The following is a 19,330-nucleotide window of genomic DNA, read 5'->3' on the forward strand; positions in this document are numbered from 1 at the left end:
ACCCCTCAGAAGCAGCGTTATATTTTCTCATCTTGTGATTTCCCCGGCAGCCGATCCGTCGCCGAATGGATGATCGGGAGGCGGGTCGGGTGTTCGCTCATCCACGTCGTCCGTCTGCCGGGTGGGTGTTACAAGTCATCTGGAATTACCATGTCAGCAGGTTTCTAGGCAACATATGGAATAAACAGGGCTACAGGGTATGACAGTCGATGTATCTCTACACAACTGACAATGCAGGACATGATTGATTTTCAGCTAGCAATTTTGCATCTTTAAGGGTCCCAGAGGCAAATTTTTTTTTTTTTTTGGAGCGTAACCATGGGAACAGTTGGAGAAGCTTACCTCCCAGAAGAATCCAGCAGTCTGTGTCTGGAAGTTCAGCCCGGGACCGCAGGACCTTCAGCCTGGTCGTATCTCCACAAACCGGTCATCACCATGGTGATGGGCGGTCTGATGGTGGCTGGAGGCGCTCTCCTCCTCCTCCTCCGCTCATCGGGGGCAATGGAGGCCTCCCACTCCGTGATCTCCTCCTGTCTGGCCGTGGGCCTGATGTTTGTGGCGGTGGGGCTGGTGTGGGCCCCGATACTGAAGGAGAAGAGGAGGCGTAAATGGTTGATCCGAGGGATCGAATGAGGTGATCCGCACATCGGCAATGTTGTGACGGAATTGCTTCAGTGAGTGGTGACGCAACAGCTTCCTGTCAAACATCCAATCTCTGAGCGCGTGCGGCTGCTTGTTGATAACCGCTCGAATTGAACTTTGGCCTCCCTGCGTAGGTTTGGTGTGTGTGTGTGTGTTTGCACGTTGATGCAACGCTGTTGCTTCGGATTTGGATAACCGGATCAATTCTGGGGGAAGTAGCAACATGTCAACCGTTGTTCAGGTGGAACCAGTCATGGAAACGAGGTACGAAGGCGTCGGCCGCTGCAAATGCTCCTTCTGGTTCGCCGTGGCCCACGATGTAATCGGAGTGCTGATCATGATGGTGGGGGTGTTCGGAGGGCTGGCGATCCACGACCTGTTCATCTACGCGGGCGCTATCGTCATCTTCTTCAGCCTGATCTGGTGGGTGTTCTGGTACACCGGGAACATCGACGTCCCGCCGGAGGAGCTGGAGGACGACGTGGGCCTGATCAAGCTGAAGAACCGCAGCCTGGGCCGGGTGGTGAGGCACGTGTCCAGCCGGCTCTCCAGCGGGATCAGGAACTCGTTCCGGATGAACGGCAGGTCGTCGAGAGAGGGCAACAACCGGCACCGAAACACAGACGTGTCGCTTTTTACTATTTACGACAGCAGCACGCCGTCGTCAAAGCAGCTTGTGAGAGAAACTCTTTCCATATGACCCAACAACACCAAGAGACGTGGGGCCCCCAATTTGTTCTCTTTATTTACTCTTGTCGAAAAGGAGCACGGTTGCACGGCTGGCTTTCCCGTGCAAGGATTACGCAACAGATGTCTCTTCAGATACGATCATCTGCTCTTATCTGGCTGATAAGATGTAAACCTTGCACGTTATAAATGAGCCGCGCACGGTAATGATTCAGCAAGCAGGACGTATCTCTATATCTATTTTATCTACAGACTTTGCATTTTCAAGATGGGCTGATTGCAATATACATGATGCTATAAGAGATCAATGGACCGGCCGAATGTCACTGAGGTGAAATACAATTGGATCATTCCCATACGTTATTATTGCATCGCAAGATGCGCACAGCCATTTGTTGAGAAGAGTTCTGAACCTTTCAAAGGAAAATCTATATGAGAAGATGTGAATGAAGCAATCAAAAATTATTTATTGATTGATACACGTTTTACCTATATCGGAAGTGATTCAATTATATTTTTATTTATATTTTTGTATTAATATTTTTTTTTTGTGGTTGAATTATCCGCTCCGTTCAATTTTAACAAAGAACATCAGCTGATTTGTAATAAGCGCCTGCAACACTTTATACACGCATGCGTACTGTGCATACACTGAAACGCTGCAAACCTCCTTGGAGTGACTTTGGTGGATTTGATCTTTGCTTGTTTGCTGGAGGCTATGGATGTTAAGATGCCAGGAGTCGTGTTTGGCGTTTGTTATGCTGTGTAATAAATCTCTCTATTTATTAAATTATGTTATGAATTTATTCCAGCTTGAAAACCACAAACATTCTGTAGCTGATCCCACATATGAATTTTATACTTAATACTTTTTGTATACCGTTGGAGGAGAAACTGATGAAAGGGTAAACAAAAGAGGGATTTAAACACATGCAGAGTCAAAGCGGATTCAAGCCGTAAATAAACCCCCTTTCGTGTCTTCACATAATAACCCTATAGGGTCTTTCCCTTTCTGTAATTCTGTAATATTTCTGTTTTTATAGTACCATAAATTTGTGATACACCATCATAAAAACAAAAGATCACCTCTACCTTGCAGTGGTTCAGTGAGCCTGCGGAAACCCCTCTATCGGCTGAAGCCAGAAGTCCGCGTTGGGATTTGAGTATCTGCTTTATACGAACACAAAACCAAATTTATGCCTAACATCCTGAACAATACTGAGCAGAATATCCAAGATAGATGAAGGAGATGGTTGGTGAATGGTTATATGTCTCAAAATGATGAGTGAATGACAGCGTACAAGTGGTTTAGTTAATGAATGAATGCATGAATGTTTCTTTATTGATCCTTGCAAAGACAAGAAAGACTGTGCTTCTGTGTTCCCTGCTTTACACTTTCAGTAGTTCTGTCAGTGTTTGGAAAACTCACGGTCTCTTTCTTCACGTACAGAGCGCTTATTATTTGTATTTTTCCGATATTCCTCATGACTGACATATTCTCAGATAAAATACAATTATCAATAGTCATAACCTGAAAGATCTGTAGCTTTTAAATGGCCTTTTTTGCTAAATCATTTTATTTTGATGGTTTTCCATATAACCGAAATGAAATTAATTCATGCAAAGAGACATTTTTTTCAGTTAGCTTTGTGATTCCCAGTGTCTGAGCCTGGTGATATTAGAGTCAGTACTTTCACTTTTTTTTTCAGGTTTTATTGAAGCGCTTTGTACTACATTTTCTATCCAATATGATCCAACAATGGTAGGGATTGATGGAAAAACTGAAACTTAATGGGAACACACAAATGCAGTTTGAGTTAACAAAATAAATTATGAAATACCACTTGTTACATAAAAATCTCATTCTATATGAGTAGACGACATTCATGTCCTCTATACCTTCATCCCTAGATGTTCTCTTTTATTCATAATAAATCAATTAATGTATTAATAATAAAAAAATGCCCTAATACACATAGATTCTTCGCATCAATTTATTTCACGATTAGTTTCGCATAAACGTCCAATCGTTCCGAAGAGGAATAAATATATACTTTTAAGAAATTGATTGATTACTAAAATATAATTAGGTTTCTTCACCTGAGGAACGAAACGCAGATTGGTTGGAAACACATATGTAGATATTTAAAACTCTGACGTCTCGGTCTTTAAGGTTTTTATTAAACGCAATGGAGCCCCCGATACTCATCAAATAGGTGATTTGACTTGACTCCTTTAAACGCTCTCAGTTCCGGGACTCAAAAGACTACAAGTCCCATCAGCCCCTGCGCGTCACGTGACGACTGTATGTTGTGTCATGTGACCTGGTCCCCTTCACTCTCAGCGTTTCCCGTTTTTTCGCAGTGTCACAGGCGGCTTGTTGTCAATACTGGAAACTGTCCGATCCGTGAACGCAACACCGCACCACCTCGCCGGGAGGTGGGGGTCTGTCTCTCTCTTGTATGCCCGGCTGCGGTCGTCCTCTGGCCGCAGGGAGCTCACCGGCAGGCCTCGGCGTACACCGGCCGGGCGTCTGTGCTCACGCCGCCCCGCCGCGCCGCGCCGCGCCGCGGGGCGGGTCAGGCCCCGGCCGCAGAGACGGCATGGGCCCGGCGTCTTGAACGCTCCGCCGCGGACCGTCGGAGGCTCCGGACCGGGATGAATGACTCTACCGGGGAACCGTTGAGATCCGACCTCGCTGCGATGCTGTCACGATGAACGGTGAGTTTCCAAACAAACGCAAAACAAAAACAGACGAGAGGAGACTTTTCACTGGCTTACACATTTATGCCTCATTTCTAAACTTCTCTGGGAGTCTAGAAAAGTGTAAACTGTGCTCAGGTACGACACGGGGACATACTTTTAGAGGTATTTAGAAAATGCTGTACTGGGTTCAGGTCAAAGGTCACGACCCAGGTGAGGTAAACAACCCAGACATTTATAAAAGGGGGGTTTTCATCCTGCAAGGCTTTTTCCACACGTGGCCTCAAATACATGCATTTAGCAGAGTTTGAAAAGATCTGGAAATGACCAGCTGAAAACATCTCACACCTGCTCACATTGGAAGATTAGTTTTTAGAGTTTTATAAAGACGGTGAATCTTACAAGACAACAACTACATTCTCTCAGCATTATTTTTTTCCCCACCATGCAATGTTTTCACCTGGTATTTGCACAGCCTCTGCTCTTTCAGTCTATCGCTTTTCCTTCTCTGCTCCAAATTGTGCTTTTCTGCTCCATCATCCAGTTCTTTTTCCGGACGCTCCGTATCGCCTTTTTCCTTCATCCATACCGGGAAGAAATACTGCGTCTGCGGTCAATATTGCTCTGGTGATTGTTTTTCTACCAGGTTTCCCGTTTCCAGTTTAGTTAGAACTCATCTATTGGTTGTTGATTGTCACCGTAAAGACTCAAAGACTTGCGATAATATCAAACACGTAAAGACTAGGAAAAGGCTGATTCAAAAATGCTCAGATTACCACCTTATACTTCTAACGCGGTGCGACTTCCAGTGAAATTCCTAAACTTCTCACCCGACTTTCATTTTTTTAGTCCGCGTTTATGAAAATGGTTTGATGTTAGACCAGCGTAATGTCCACATCAGACCAGTGACCCTCGACGCTTGTGCAAAAGGTGCAACTCTTGTTCTTTGTCTCCAAGATTTAAAGATTCAAAGTGTTTGTTGTCACATGTACAGTCTGGAAACATGCTTCCCTGTACAAGGAAATTCTTGTTTTGCCACCCGCAGTGAAACCAGATTAATCGACAAAAAAACAATTAAAAAAAAACAACAAAAAATAAAAATAATAATGCAAAGAGATGTAAACCAAATAAAACAGTGGAGTGTAATGTAAACACTATGAACATTTGTTTTTGAGGACATCTGTCAGCGGTCTCCCATTTTGTTGTGTGCTGTCACTTTACCCTGTGTTATTGTCAGTTATGTCTCTATTGCAGTGCAAAAGGGGATGTAAAAAGATTTAATTGCATTGATTGAATCAGCATATTCTTACTACGTGTATGATAATAAAAATCTTGAATCATACATATTTGAAATCAAATCAAAATGGGTTTCTGCAGTTCTTGTTCTCGCGAGGAGGAGAGCCGTAAGCGGCTACAGGAAAAATGGCAGCCACGCTTGTCTTCTCCCGGTTCTTATCCGGGCTGAATATCGATCACGCCGATAATGTTTGTCCTCCCTGTCGCCAGCAGGCACTCAGCAGAGCGATACAAAGAGGCAGCACCTCCTGGAGAGGCTGCTGGACGCCGTCAAACAGGTGAGCATCTTCCGGCGAAAGCGTCCCATCAGGCGTCACGTCCGCTTACTGGATGTGCAGCTTCAATGCTGTAAGCAGCACATTATGTTACATGCGTTGCACAATTACTTGGCAAAAAGTTTTCATATTTTCACTTTCGTTCATCGGTAATTTTCCAGATTATATATTTTGTAGAGTGAACGCACTAATAAGAGTCAACTATAATGTACATCAGATCATGGCATATTCAGTTGCTGAATCCTTAAGAGAAACATGTATTGTATGGATAAAGAAATTTGTTTTTCATCCCGCGAAAGTGCAACACCTGCATAGGAAATAGTTGTGTAGAAGAAAATTAAGAAATAGATAACCCTCACATCCTGAAATTAAAGTTTAATACTCTCGCACAATCTTGTTTGTACAGCACTGTGATGAAAAGCGCTTTATAATTATATTAATTATTACCATTATCATAGGTTTTGTTGATTATCAACGCTAGCCTTCCTTGTTGGCATATTTTAGCACATTCTAGGCGTGTAAAACATTAGATTTATGCCATGAAAGAATGAGCTTGAATGCTTTCTGTGGTGCAATGGAGGAAGTAAAACTAAGGAGAGGGTTCGATTTTTCATGTCTGGTCCCATGCTGCGGAAAAAAAAAAAAAGTGAAAATGTAACCGCGGCTCTCCCGTTTCACGTCAGCGGCGCTCGGACGTGACTCCGGGTTGCTTCGCAGGCCGATATCGTCCGTGATACGTTGTTGTAAAAGAGGAAACGGCTCAATTTCAATGTCAGTTTCGGACGGTGACAGGAAACAAATTTGGAAACAGAAGTGAGCAAAAGAACCATCCATCTTCCACAACAACAACAATCAATTCAGGGCCTGATCAATACTGGATATCTGGAATTCACACACAAGGCTGGCACTTGTGTGTGTGTGTGTGTGTGTGTGTGTGTGTGTGTGTTCTGAGATATAGGATTAACTTTAATGAAATACTGTATTTGATTCAGCTGATTGTCCAAAAGTGATATACAAGACCTGTCAGACCTGGTTAGTGCCTGGTTCACGTCTCCTGGTGAGAAAGTTCCTGTTGCAGTTCCCATAGAGGGGCCTTTCTGTGTGGAGTGTGGAGTTTGCACTCAAGACTGAATGAATATAAAAAGGCCGGTCAGAATTCGGACTCAGTTTTTACAGACTCGGCCATCGTCTCAATTATTACAGTGTATTCTGAATACCTTTGGTTGGTGTTCTGTGAGTGAACTCCACCAGAAAGTATCTGCCCCATGACCCGACCGAACCACCCAGTCAGAAGTCCAGCCGTAGACAAAGTGCTCAGAATCCGGGAAAAGTCGCCTGGAATCGCTAAAATCGTTCCTCTCCGATTTCCCCAGTGCCAAATCCGCTTTGGAGGGAGGAAAGAAATAGCGACGGACTCAGACAGCAGGTAAGAGGTGACCTTTTCCTCCGCACGTGTGTTTATTTAACGCCCCGGAGGCTGTTTGGTTAAGCTGCGCGTCTCCAGGCTTCTTAGCACTGAAGTGCTTCACGCCTTGGCGTGTCCTGCTGGCCACGTGCGCGGTGAACACCTCTCTTCACTGCAAAAAAATCTGTTCATGTTTAGATCTCAACATATATAGCAGTTTTTGTATATATTTTTATGTTATGTACCCGTATGTGATATGTGTTACTGTGTTGAGTTGTTGTTGCTGTCTTTTTTGTGTGAGAGTGCTTGTGTGTGTGTGTGTGTGTGTGTGTGTGTGCTTGTGTGGGTGTCTCTGCCAGATGCAAAACAAATTAGCCCTCACAGGGATAATAAAGTTTATAAAGTAAAAAAGTTTGTTTTTTTTATTTAATCCCTGTGGCTTGTTAGCAGGGCTGGCTAATTCCTTAATATATAAATATCACATATAATGTAACTGTTCTAACACATTGGGGATTTTTATAACATTTCAAATGATGAGGTGGGAGTTTTGTTGAGCTTATAACCAAGGATGATGATAATTTTGATCATTGTTATCAGGATTTTTTTTTAACATTTTTTTACATTACATTACTTTACATAATTTTATTCCCCAGCCTTTCTTAATACATTTATGGGGCAGAAGTTTTAGATGATAAAGGGTAATCAGGAATCCACTCTTCCTAACTGAGATAGGATAGATGCTTAAATTTGATTACTCTCATTTTGAAAATATATTTTCCCCTCTATTTAAATAAAAAAAAAAAATAAAATTGAATAAATAAATAGAAATTCAGTCAGTCAGGATGGGATCTACTTCTAAAGGAGTTTCTCTAATGCTTTCCCTCATTCTCAAATTCCAACGCATTGAAAAAAAAGGCAACTTTTTTTTTTGTTTTAATCTCGTACATCCATCTCGCTTCGGTGCAGCTTCAGGAAACACTTAAGGATCTTTGATAGAAACTCAAGCGGTCTCTTCCCCCCTCCTCCTTCCTGCAGGGTGATTTGTCTCTGCGCCCAGTTCGAGGCGGTTCTTCAGCACGGTCTGAGGAAGAGCAGAGGCCTCGCCCTCACCGCCGCCGCTCTCAAGCAAGCGGCCGGCTTCAGCAGCAAGGCCGAAGGAGGTGAGGCCGATTCTCCTTGCCCGCGTGGACGTTTTCACATTTCGCAGCCGATTCAAGTTGAGAAATTAAAAAAAAAAAAAACGTGGCAGACTTTTCGGGGAGTCTCGACCGGTCGGACGCTGAACCGTGTTTGCAGAACGAGCCTTTCCGGTTCGGCGGCGACGCGGTGAAGCAGGAATCCAACGTTTGCAATATACGGCGTCGGTTCTGACACATTTCTGACAGTTTGCGAACCCGATCGAATAGATCGAGGCAACGTGTCGATTTATGAATTCAAAGAACTGCACCGTCTCTATTTTTCTCAGTAATACTTCATAATGGGGTGAAAGCAGGGGTCACAATGTGAACATGCGGTGCTTTGGATTGGTTGGACGCTGTAACTTTCTATCGATGCCCGCTACTATTCATCATGTTAGCAGCGGGAGGTCGGTCTCCGGCTCCCAGCTGCGGCACAGAGAAGAAAGGCGTAAATATATTTCGGTCTCAGAATAGCGAAGCCAAAAGCAAACAGATGAATTTCCCCCCCATGATAAGAAGTAATTATTTTTAAATATAGCTTCTTAATAAGGACACAGAAGATACCGTTGTTCCTTAGCTGTGTTATATAACAACTGTTTTTACTTTCCCGAAAAGTTTAGCATCTTAAACAGGTGTAAAAAGGTCCAGATCCGTTACGGTTTGACTCGCAGCCCTCCAGAAGCTGCCGCCGCCTCATCCCGCCGAGGCCGTCGCGCTCACGTTCCGTTCCAGTCGTTATATCGAAGAACTCGGCCGCCGTCGAATCCAGACGCGCGACTTCTGTCACGGCCTCCGCCTCGCCACTCGTACCCCGTCGAACTCTTCCCGGTAATTCCGCCCAATTAGAAGGAGAAACTCAGGAGAAACGGGGGGGATTTGCGGCTCCTGAATGAAGCCGGACGCAGAAGCACATTCCTGCGGGGTTATATGCTAATCAAATGCAAAGGAGCTGCCGAACACGCGATCCTATTAATCATCACCCTTCGTAGCATTTATAGAAAAATGATAGAAAGGAACAATTGCCGCTTCTGAGGTGATTAGACTACCGAGAGGTGAGAGGAAGTCAGGCGGCGTGAACCGCGTGGCAGGTTGTTTTAAAAACTTTGAGGAAAAGCGTTTCTTCACACTTCCCCGCAGACCGGCTGTGGCCTTTCCACTTCTTTCTTCTCGTTTCATCCCTCCTCACTCACTCGCTTCCTTTTTCCTCCCCAAATGACTTACCCGTCATCATGTCGCCCACCCTTCTTTATTTCCTCCAAGTTGTTGCGACCCGTTCCCTTTCAAATTTCACTTTTATCACCCTTCCTGCCAGAGTTAACCTTCTGGTTCTACGTGAAGGAGCTCCTGAACCGGCACGAGCTCCAGCGCTTCTACTCCCTGCGGCAGATCTCGTCGGAGCTGGGCCGGGGTCGCGCCTGGCTGCGCTGCGCCCTGAATGAGCACTCGCTGGAGCGCTACCTGCACATGCTGCTAGCTGACCGACCCCGCCTGGGGTTAGTACAGTCTGTGTGTGTGTGTGTAAGATAAGATAAGATAAGATAAGATAAGATAAGAACAACTTTATTAATCCCGAAGGAAATTGTTGTGCCAGAGTTACAGAAAATATAACAGTAATAAATAATAAAAAGAAAAAGGCAGAATTAGAAATAAAAATAAACTATAAAGTGTCTCAGTGAAACTATAAAGTGTCTTAGTAAACAAGTGATAAAACTATAAGTGTCTTAGTAACAAGTGAGGTAAGGAGTGCACAATAGTATGATAAAAGGAAAAATTGTAGTGTAGCTGTTATGAAATGAAATATTGCACAGTTCTGAATATTGCACAGTGAAATGAAATATTGCACAGTGTGTGTGTGTGTGTTTGGTTCATGCTAGCGACGCTCTTTTTGATGAGGTTGCGGAATTTCTCGTAATCTCTGTTATCATCTATTCACGCCGGGTCATGTTCTGCCCAGCTGATTTTTTTTTTTTCTTTTTTCTTTCCCCCCCTCCACTCTCCTTTGCAGCACTTACTACGAGGACTGGGCTTTTGTTTTTGACGAAGAGCGAGCCAGCATGCTCCCCACCATGGCTGCAGGTGAGTGACGCTTTCAGAGAGCTTCCAAAAGGTTCGACACGCCGCAGCCCACGGCTGCAACTAGACGTCAAGCTGAGATGAAGTCCACTTTGTACTCTATTTGAAAGTGCGCACAGAATACCTTTTTTCTTCTTTTCCTTTCAGCTTTTCCCTTCAGGGGTCGCCACAGCGAATCAACCTCCTCCATCTAACCATATTCTCTGTATCCTCCTCTCTCATACCAACTTACTTCATATCCTCTCTCATTACTTTCGTAAATCTTCTCTTTGGTCTTCCACTAGACCTCCTGCCTGGCAGCTCCAATTCCAGCATCCGTCTACCAATATATTCACTTTCCCTCTTCAGTACATGACCCAACCACCTCAGTCTGGCTTCTCTGACCTTCTCTCCAAAACATCTAACATGTGCCGTCCCTCTGATGGACTCATTCCTGATCCTATCCATTCTTCTCACTCTCAAAGAGAACCTCAACATCTTCATCTCTGAAACCTCCAGCTCTGCCTCCTGTCTTTTTGGCATTGTCACTGCTTCTAGTCCACACAGCATCGCTGGTCTCACCACTGTCTTGTGCGCCTTTCCTTTCATTCTGGCTCATAGTCTTCTATCCCATAATACCCCTGACACTTTTCTCCACCCATTCCAACCTGCTTGGACCTACTCTCTCCATTGCTTTGGACTGTTACGCCCAAGTACATGAAATCCTCCAACTTCTTGATCTCCACTCCCTGTAGCTGGTCAAGCCAAATGTTATGCTAATGCTAATTGTCACATCATATCTTATAAGTCCCAGTATATTAACGTTTTAACCTGCAACTACTTATGAAGCACACTGACAGCAGCCCTAACGGTACCTGCACCACAGGCCTCGTGCACAGAGGACAGGTCATGGCATGGTGCGAACAGGCAAACCTTGAAACCAAGTGTGGGTTTTTGCTGCAAGTGTAGGTTCTCGGTCCCGCAAACTTCTTTTAGCTTTACGTTCAAGAGACCGTTCGATGCTTTGACCTGCGCTCTTTCCAAGTGTTATGCTTTTAGCCCCAAACTTTGTCTACAGACGTGCTTGATGAAAAGTTGCATTTATTTTTCCGTCCTCCCTGGCAGGATATGCTAATCTTCAGTCAGTACTCAATAGATGGAAAAAAAAAAACCTGTACCCGCCAGAACTATTGATTATGATAATTTGCAGTTTCTGCTAAAAGTGGTACTGACACCAAGAGACCTCTAATATCTTGGCCCGTGGCTTGAAAAGAAATTCACATTTGAGTTCCATGTTGATAATCTCGCCCTCATGCTGTGACAGAAAATTGGTTTTCTCTACAGAGACAGATCCATCTCTCTTTTGTTTGGAAGGGAAAATATTGTTTAAGCGATTGTTTTTCATTTTAAGTTTTCAACAATGGCCATTTATTATTTACAAATGATGCGGTTTAAAACCTGCCAAAACCTTTCAGCTCACTTTATCCCCCTGCTTTATTATTTGTCAGAGATATTATACTTGTCACGCCGCTCTTTTCGATCAGCTTGGTTAGCTCTAATTCAGTGAAAGGAGCCATAAATGTCGGCATTTGGTTTTTCTCCGTCGCACCCGGAGCTTGTCAAGTAGATCCGTCGTGTCTCGCCTGCGAAGGAAACCGAAGCAAATAATAAGAATATGCGAGGCGTTCATATTATTTTTGTAGCTCCTGGAGTTTTCTCATGGTGTCTAAAGACTCTATGGTGTGTGAAAACATTGCACTGTAAGACTACAGGACGGAATTATGATGGAAAAATGGTTTTGATGTACATGCAAATTTTTTTAAAAACCTTTTCTGGATAAGTACATTTTGGCTGTGCACGGGGGGCGTTTGCAGTCGGTATCAAATCCGAGTTCAGGATTAACTTGCCGTTCCATCGCACTTTCCCGAAGCAGGGTTTGTCAAGTCCAAGTCCTGAGATGTTCTACTTGGGTCTTTTTCTTCCGTCACGCCCCCCGCGGTCAAACCACATTTTTGCCCCATTTGCGGTCTTGAAAAGCAAAGTGTACATTTTGGTCATCCAAAAATGCTCGGGGCTCTTAACAAGCATCGCCGCCTCGCCGAACTGCTTGTGTGGCTTTTTAGTCGTCTCGCGATTTAGGCATGCTTTACAAAACAGCCGTGTTAAAAGCAGCAAATTAACCGACTTGGCACTTTACTTGTTCAGCGTGACTGTTTTTTTTTTTTTTTTTTTAATCCGTTGGGATTGAGCATCTCATAAACCCTATTTATGTTCACGACGGTGCTCCTTCTGCTGAACTATTGATGAGCACGACCCGGATGAGGACAAGCCCTTAAATATTAAGAGTATGGACCACTGATCTCATGCCAGAGCGTTGCCTCTTTTCAAACGCATCGGCAAACAGGCCGGGTTCACCTCGGGCCGCTCGCTCGCACTTCGGGGAAATTCTCGACCGGTGACGAGCCCTATCCGCCGCCCCCCGCAGGTCTGAACTCCATCCTGTTTGCCATCAACATCGACAACAACGACTTGAACGGCGGCGTGACGCGAGGAGGGGGCTCGTCCATGTCCGTCCTCCTCAAGGAGTCCACGCAGGGCATCGGGAGCCTGTGGAAGGAGTCGGCTCAGGGCGTCAGCAGCCTCCTGCGGGAGATCAGCACCGCCACGGCGGTGGTTCCTGGTTTCAGCCCCAGAGTGGACGGGGGTTCAGACCCGCTGCCTGTCCTGCCTCGGAGCACCTCCGCAGGTGAGATTTAATATCTATGGTAGAGAGTGATATGTGGGAGGTGGGGAAGATCTACTGAATAATAAATGTTGCAGTGTCAATATTCACACAAGGGTTATCAGCTATTTCTATAATTCAGTTTCCCATAAGCCCCCTTTAGATAAATACAGGACTGTCTCAGAAAATCAAAATATTGTGATAAAGTTCTTCATCTTCTGTAATGCAATTAAAAAAACAAAAATTACTTTTTCATGATACGGTGATCCCTCGCTATAACGCGGTTTACTTTTCACGGTTTCGCCACTTCACGGATTTGCATCGTGCATTGTGTTCTGCATTCCGATTGGTTAAAAAAGTCACTCCGCTTCTTCTGTACCTGTGCGTCAATAACGTTGCAGTTTAATATGTACACGTACGTAAAACAGCTTGCCAAATTTACGTTACGTACGTGCAAATTCTCTCGCAATTTCGAGTTTCTCTAAAATGTTGACGAAACGCTCTGGAGCGACAAAAAGCACCTGCGGCAGGGCCCAAAAGGCAGCGGAAGATGCTATCTATCGCAGATAAAGTTAAACTTCTGGACATGCTAAGGGAAGGTGAAAGCTATGCGGCTTTAGGTCGGCATTACGGAATTAATGAATCTTCCGTTCGTTCCATAAAGAAGGAAGAAAAAAACATAAGGACGACAGCAGCAATGTATAATAGAGTTTTTAAACTTGAAACTTTATCACAATATTCTAATTTTCTGAGACAGTCCTGTATTTATCTAAAGGGGGCTTATGGGAAACTGAATTATAGAAATAGCTGAGACAGTCCTGCACAGCCGATACGAAGAAACAAAAACACTCGCAAGGAAATTGGATCCAAACCTAACATTGACCAATTGAGAAGCCGAAGTCAGATGGAAGAAGAGCCGTCCAGGAAAGTTTTTTTTTTTTGATAGAGAAGCGACGTTCTCCTCAAATTGTGTTCAAGTCAATTCTCGCTATTGTTCCACTCAAAGTACCCACGAGTATCTGCAGTAATCCCTCTCAGGATGCTGGAAACTCCATGCCCGGCCACGTAATCTCATCATCCGGCGAATCCAGCTGCCCCTGGAGGGCCTCTTTAATAATCGACCGTTTACCTGGTATATCCGCAACAAAATAGGAAACGCTGCTGTTTCACAGTGACACCGTCCAGGATGCACGTTTCAGATTTTGCAAAGCTCGTCTTGCTCCCTTTTTTTTTTTTTTTTTTGCAAGAATGTAACGTCAGTCCAGTCGCGCTCATGTTAACTGTTAACTGTCAGAGACAACCGTTTTTGTACGCGTCTCCAGTTAGTGGCAGGAAATGATTATTAGAAATGCCGTGTTTTTCTTTTAAGTAAATAGGGAAGTGTAAAAGAGCAACTCTGCTTCGGCGTCCGTAATAAAGACGACGAGACCCGGTAGACGCAACATTTGCAGCAAAGTGGTGCAGGAGAGGCGACCTGACACACCCCTGAAATGAAACGTCTAGAATGTGGGCCCCGTTGGTCCCTACAGAGCCGGCCCACACCATTTTCTCCACACACGCGCGAGTCGGCGGGATGACCGGGCTTTAAAATTTTAACTGCGGTGCTTAAAACTTTCTGCCGGTCTTAATGCAATTTAATCTCCGAGCAGATGTGTCAGCTCTTTGGGGCAAAGGAGGCAAGATGCACGCATGCGTGCAGAAAAACCCAAAAGTTTTTAGGATCCGGTGTTTCCTGCAAACTTTTAGGATATTCCCCCCAATTTTTTTTTTTGGTCATTTATTTACAAATTTTTAGGTTTCTGCTTTGAGACATTTTAAAAGCTGAGGTTATTTTGACATAAAAAAAACAAAAGACTGTCTCTACCAAAAGGAGGGGCCTCTTAAACTTTACAAAAGTGCTCTTTAAATACATATATCAATATTATTCAGTTTGCATATAAGAGAGGAAATATACACTGCTCAAAAAAATAAAGGGAACACTTAAAAAACACATCCTAGATCTAAATGAATGAAATATTCTTATGAAATACTTTGCTCTTTACACAGTTGAATGTGCTGAAAACAAAATCACACAAAAATGATCAATGGAAATCAATTGTATCAACCATGGAGGTCTGGATTAGGAATCACACTCAAAATTAAAGTGTAAAAACAAACTCCAGGCTGATCCAACTGTGATGTAATGTCCTTAAAACAAGTCAAAATGAATCTGTGTTGCTTCCTGAGTGGACACTATGATTTCACAGAAGTGTGATTGACTTGGAGTTACATTGTGTTGTTCAAGTGTTCCCTTTATTTTTTTGAGCAGTACATTTATAGATTTCATCAACTATGTCAAGAACGCTTATCCTTTTTTCCTGTGCATTGTCGTCTCGTCTTTCCTCTCAGACTCAGGGCTGAGGAAAGAGCGCCGCAGGAAGAAGAAGATCACCAACATCATCTCCTTTGACGACGATCTGGACGGCGGGACCGAGGAAGAGGACGAGGCCGAGGTCGACTTCCAGAAAACGGGCGCGATGAAGAAGAGCCACACCGCTCCGGCTCAGGGCGGCCTGGAGGAAGAGCTCGATCCCCCGGAGCCCGCTCCCTCCGAGTCCCCGGCCCGAAACGGCGTGGCCGACGGGCGGATCGTGAGCTGGGTGGGCTCGCCTCGTCCCTCCCGCACGCCGCCCACGCACACCCCCCCTCTGCCGGACAGCAAAAGTATAGACAACGAAGAGGAGGAGGAGGAAGATGAGGAGAAGTACAAACTCAGACCGCAAACCCAAGAGGAAGAGAGGAGCAGCTGTGATCAGTGAGTAATAATAAATCAACCAAACAAAAGTGGAAAGATCCCCCGTCTACCGAACGATGCGGTTTCAGAGCAAAGCTCCACGAGGAAGGAAGCTAGAAAACTACAGTTTTGTACTCATTTTTTTTTCCCCTCGCAGGAGTTCTTTTGTGTTAAATTACCTGCTGCGCTGTTTGACGGGTATCCGAGTTACTCCCTTCAGAACGAAAAAAAAAAGAAAACGTTTTGTTCCCCCCAATTCAAGACAAAGCAAATGTTGCCCCCGAAAGCAGTAAAACAAAAATAAACCACCGCAGTTTAGCAGCGGTGTGAGGTTAGCCGCCGCATGACGATACGGCAAAAATACCGCGCCCTTTTTCCGAATAGTCGAAACCCGTGAAACACGACAATGTGAAGAAGCGGCCAAGTCAAAATGGATAATCACAACTGAGACGCAGTGAGAATCGTCCCATCCGGCGAGACTGAGCTTTAAAATTATGTGGATTTTTTAGGATGGTGGTGGGAAGTTTGTCCAGCGTCTCCACGTGGAGCCCCGTGCAGGTCCTGACCGACCGCGGCAGCTCGGACATCCTCATCCCCCTCAACCCAGCAGACCCCCAGCCAGGTAAAACATCCGCCGACCCCCCCCTCCTCCCGGCGCACACGTTTTTTTTTTTTTTACGGGAAATTTTCAAGGGAGGGCAGATTAAGAGCGAGATGCCGAAAATAAAACATGAACCCGCCGGGGAAGGACGGATGGATATGATGTTCTCAGAGCTTGCAGCCAAAGCACGGCCTCGTGATGCAAATCTGCATGCAAAGTTGAGCGAGTTTATATCAAATAATAATCTCACCCCCTGGTGTCTGCTAATCTCAAAAGTTTTTCAATCCATTCATTCATTATTGATACCGCTTATCCCGCGGTCGGGACAGCAGGGGTCCTGGAGCCTATCTTGGGTGTCATTGGCTAAGAGGCGAGTTCGTCCCGGACCGGCCGACCTTCGATTGATCCATTTTTAACTAGGCCTGAAACATCAGCTTGAAATGCATTTTTTAAAACCCCTGAAATACCTAAAAAAACAAACAGATCCCCCCAAAAAATGATAATCTCTTGAGCGGCAGAACCATTTTCTTATTTTCTCCATAAACCACCAGTGTGCGCTCTTTCAAGTGTTTTGTTTTTCCACTTAAGTTTTTGTTTAGTGTGAGAGTAGATGGACTTGTTTGCCAGGTATAGGAACCCTACACACACACACACACACACACACACGTGTCATATTCTATGAAATACAATAAAGAATTGATTATTTCAGTGAAAGCTCAATAGACCACACGAGCATTTTCTCCCCCTATATTTAATCTTATGCTCGCTCAGCCTTTGAATGTCGTCGATTTGACATCAGATAAAGTATTTACCGTGTTCAACTTTGCCTCAGTGAACTCCGTGGAAGACACGGCCGCCTTTCCCGCCCCGAGCGAGCCGACGGAAGCGCCAGGAAACTGCAAGAGCGGAGCGCCGCCGTTACCGATCAAGTAAGCAGCAGCTCCAACCGCGCACAATGCGTCGCATGCGGCGTGAATGGTTCGCCCGTCCCCGGCCTCGGCCTCGGCAGATTTGTTGTGTTTTGCGGCGGAGGGCCGCGGTCGTTCAAAACAGCCGCCTCCTCACCTCATGTCTTGCAGCCTGGAGTCCAGTCCGCAGAGAGCCTCCGCTCCCCTCGACAGCACGCCGCCGGCGTCCGCTCTGCCAGAGTCCATGACGGTCGGTGAGTGCGTTTCCAAGCTTTTCCAATCGATATTTCTCACTGCCGCTCGCTCATCCTGCCCAGGTTCTTCTCAAACCTGTTCGGCGCGTTGTCCGATGATCCTGCGTTTACTGGACGTGACTGCAAACACTTTACAGAATACCCAAAATGTTACATTTATACATATGCACTGAGCTGTAATCATAACCCTGTAGGTTTAGCGACGGTTACACATCTTGAGAAGTGTGTGTGCCCCACCTGTTGACAAACTCCGTGGACGCTCCACAGTTCTTTTGTGGTTAAAGGACCGTCCACCAGGTGGCACTGCTGCTCCAGTCTACGACTGTCCGTCCTGCGGAGCGAGAAGAACCGCTACTCGCAGCCGCTGAACGCCGGCGTCTCCTCTCTGGCGGGATCGGTGGCATCGTAGACGCGGTTTAAACAAATGAATTAAAAACCTCGGTCGCTTAAAACGAAGTGCGCGCACCTGAGGATCATCTGACACGTGAATTTTACGGCGGAGCTAATTTGTGGTCGGGCCTGGAGATGCTCCGAGAGCACACCTTTAGACACTCCGTGTTGGGTGTTGATTGGGTTGTACAGTGTGTGTGTGTGTGTGTGTGTGTTTGTGTGTGTGCGAGGGGTGAGTCACGTGGCAAGACGCGAGCGGAGCTGCCTCTGAGCGCCAGGGCCGAGTTTCTGCCCGTTAGCCGAGGTGAGAGGCGTGATGGTCTGGCGGTCCCCGCAGCGTGTACCGTACATACCGGGGAATCGGCAAGACGTTTCTCACAATCCCACGGCGATAAGAAATGAACAATATAATAATCATAATCAAGTGCAACTTAGAAGTAAAGTGCACTGATACATTAAACAGTAAGATAAAATAATATATACTCTTTTGTCAGAGCAGCGCAACAATGATAGTATCAATAAATCAATAAGTATGAGTGTAAATATAAGTAGAGAGGCAGTAAACATTAAACTATGAGGAGGTGTGAAGTATAAAGTGCACAGAGATACAGACTGACATTTGAGACTGACATACATTTTAGTGCAAAGGTCAGCAGGCAGTACCATCATGATATACAGCAGGGGTGTCAAACTCAAGGCCCGTGGGCCGGATTAGGACCGTGAACGGGTTTAATCCGACTCGCAAAACTAAAAAATACCAGGTTTGAGGAGTGAATTGAACAATAGGTGCGTAACAGTAGTTCATATGTCATGATTTTACTCATCCGGCGCACCTTAGAATAGATTTTCCCCCCGTGTTGCCCCTGAGCTAAAATGAGTTTGACACTCCTGATATACAGTATGGACAGAAGAAGCATGATGGTTTTCTCAGTGCAAAGTAGCCGTAGTGCAAAAAAGAAGAAAAAGTGGCAATGTTTGGATACACAGTGGGGAGAGGGATCGGCATCCGGGGCGTTGGGGGGAGTGAAGAAAGTGAGAGTTCGGCATCTGGGAGTGCAGCGACATCCCGGAGGCTCCGGTACCTTCTCCTTGAAGGCTGAACAGGCCGCGTGCGGATCGGTCGGCTTTACGGACGCTTTCCGGGAGAGACGGGTGGTGTGGATGTCTTTCAGGGAGGGGAGCGAATCGCCGATGATCCTTCCAGCCGCGTTCGTGATGCAGAGCTTTCCCGTTGTAGTCCGTGCAGCTCCCGCCCCTCACAGTTGTAGAAGCGCTGTCTTTCCCTTGCTTAAGTTTGCAAAGGAAATTGAAAAATAAACTGTCCTGAAACGCCGTCACGTCCCTGCAACTATGTCGACTCCGATAAAAATTTTCGTATTGTCTGCTCAGTTAAAAGAGATTCAGCATTTTGAGTAAACCGTGCTCCTTTCCCTTTGCCCGGAGA

The 19,330-nt window shown here is 45.4% G+C and overlaps 3 protein-coding genes across 6 annotated transcripts in view; all 3 read left to right on the forward strand.

Annotated features, from left to right (window-relative positions):
- Nucleotides 1-318: 318 nt before the first annotated feature.
- On the forward strand, nucleotides 319-633 carry LOC147214803 (phosphoinositide-interacting protein-like). The gene has a single exon (XM_086140244.1). It carries the CDS (start codon nucleotides 319-321, stop codon nucleotides 631-633), a length of 315 nt encoding a protein of 104 aa, XP_085996370.1.
- A 141-nt stretch (nucleotides 634-774) lies between these two features.
- LOC147214804 (transmembrane protein 238-like) lies at nucleotides 775-2,164 on the forward strand. Its single transcript, XM_086140758.1, has one exon. It carries the CDS (start codon nucleotides 866-868, stop codon nucleotides 1,340-1,342), a length of 477 nt encoding a protein of 158 aa, XP_085996884.1. The 5' UTR covers nucleotides 775-865; the 3' UTR covers nucleotides 1,343-2,164.
- Nucleotides 2,165-3,687: 1,523 nt separating this feature from the next.
- snx29 (sorting nexin 29) overlaps nucleotides 3,688-19,330 on the forward strand; it is a 256,411-nt gene continuing 240,768 nt past the window's right edge. For 3 of the 4 annotated variants that reach the window (XM_086141047.1, XM_086141044.1, XM_086141046.1), the window contains exons 1-11: nucleotides 3,688-4,050; nucleotides 5,539-5,606; nucleotides 6,977-7,029; nucleotides 8,044-8,168; nucleotides 9,499-9,679; nucleotides 10,192-10,262; nucleotides 12,724-12,984; nucleotides 15,349-15,754; nucleotides 16,243-16,355; nucleotides 17,167-17,263; nucleotides 17,414-17,496. In XM_086141047.1, coding sequence (XP_085997173.1) covers nucleotides 4,044-4,050; nucleotides 5,539-5,606; nucleotides 6,977-7,029; nucleotides 8,044-8,168; nucleotides 9,499-9,679; nucleotides 10,192-10,262; nucleotides 12,724-12,984; nucleotides 15,349-15,754; nucleotides 16,243-16,355; nucleotides 17,167-17,263; nucleotides 17,414-17,496 — 1,465 coding nt within the window. In that variant the 5' untranslated portion in view covers nucleotides 3,688-4,043. The remainder of the gene's footprint in view (nucleotides 4,051-5,538; nucleotides 5,607-6,976; nucleotides 7,030-8,043; nucleotides 8,169-9,498; nucleotides 9,680-10,191; nucleotides 10,263-12,723; nucleotides 12,985-15,348; nucleotides 15,755-16,242; nucleotides 16,356-17,166; nucleotides 17,264-17,413; nucleotides 17,497-19,330) is intronic. The other variant, XM_086141045.1, reaches the window with a different exon arrangement.

This window comes from Fistularia commersonii, chromosome 33, assembly GCF_037954325.1.
Source record: "Fistularia commersonii isolate RoL2024-O1a breed Wild chromosome 33, RoL_Fcom_v1.0, whole genome shotgun sequence".
Taxonomy (NCBI): domain Eukaryota; kingdom Metazoa; phylum Chordata; class Actinopteri; order Syngnathiformes; family Fistulariidae; genus Fistularia; species Fistularia commersonii.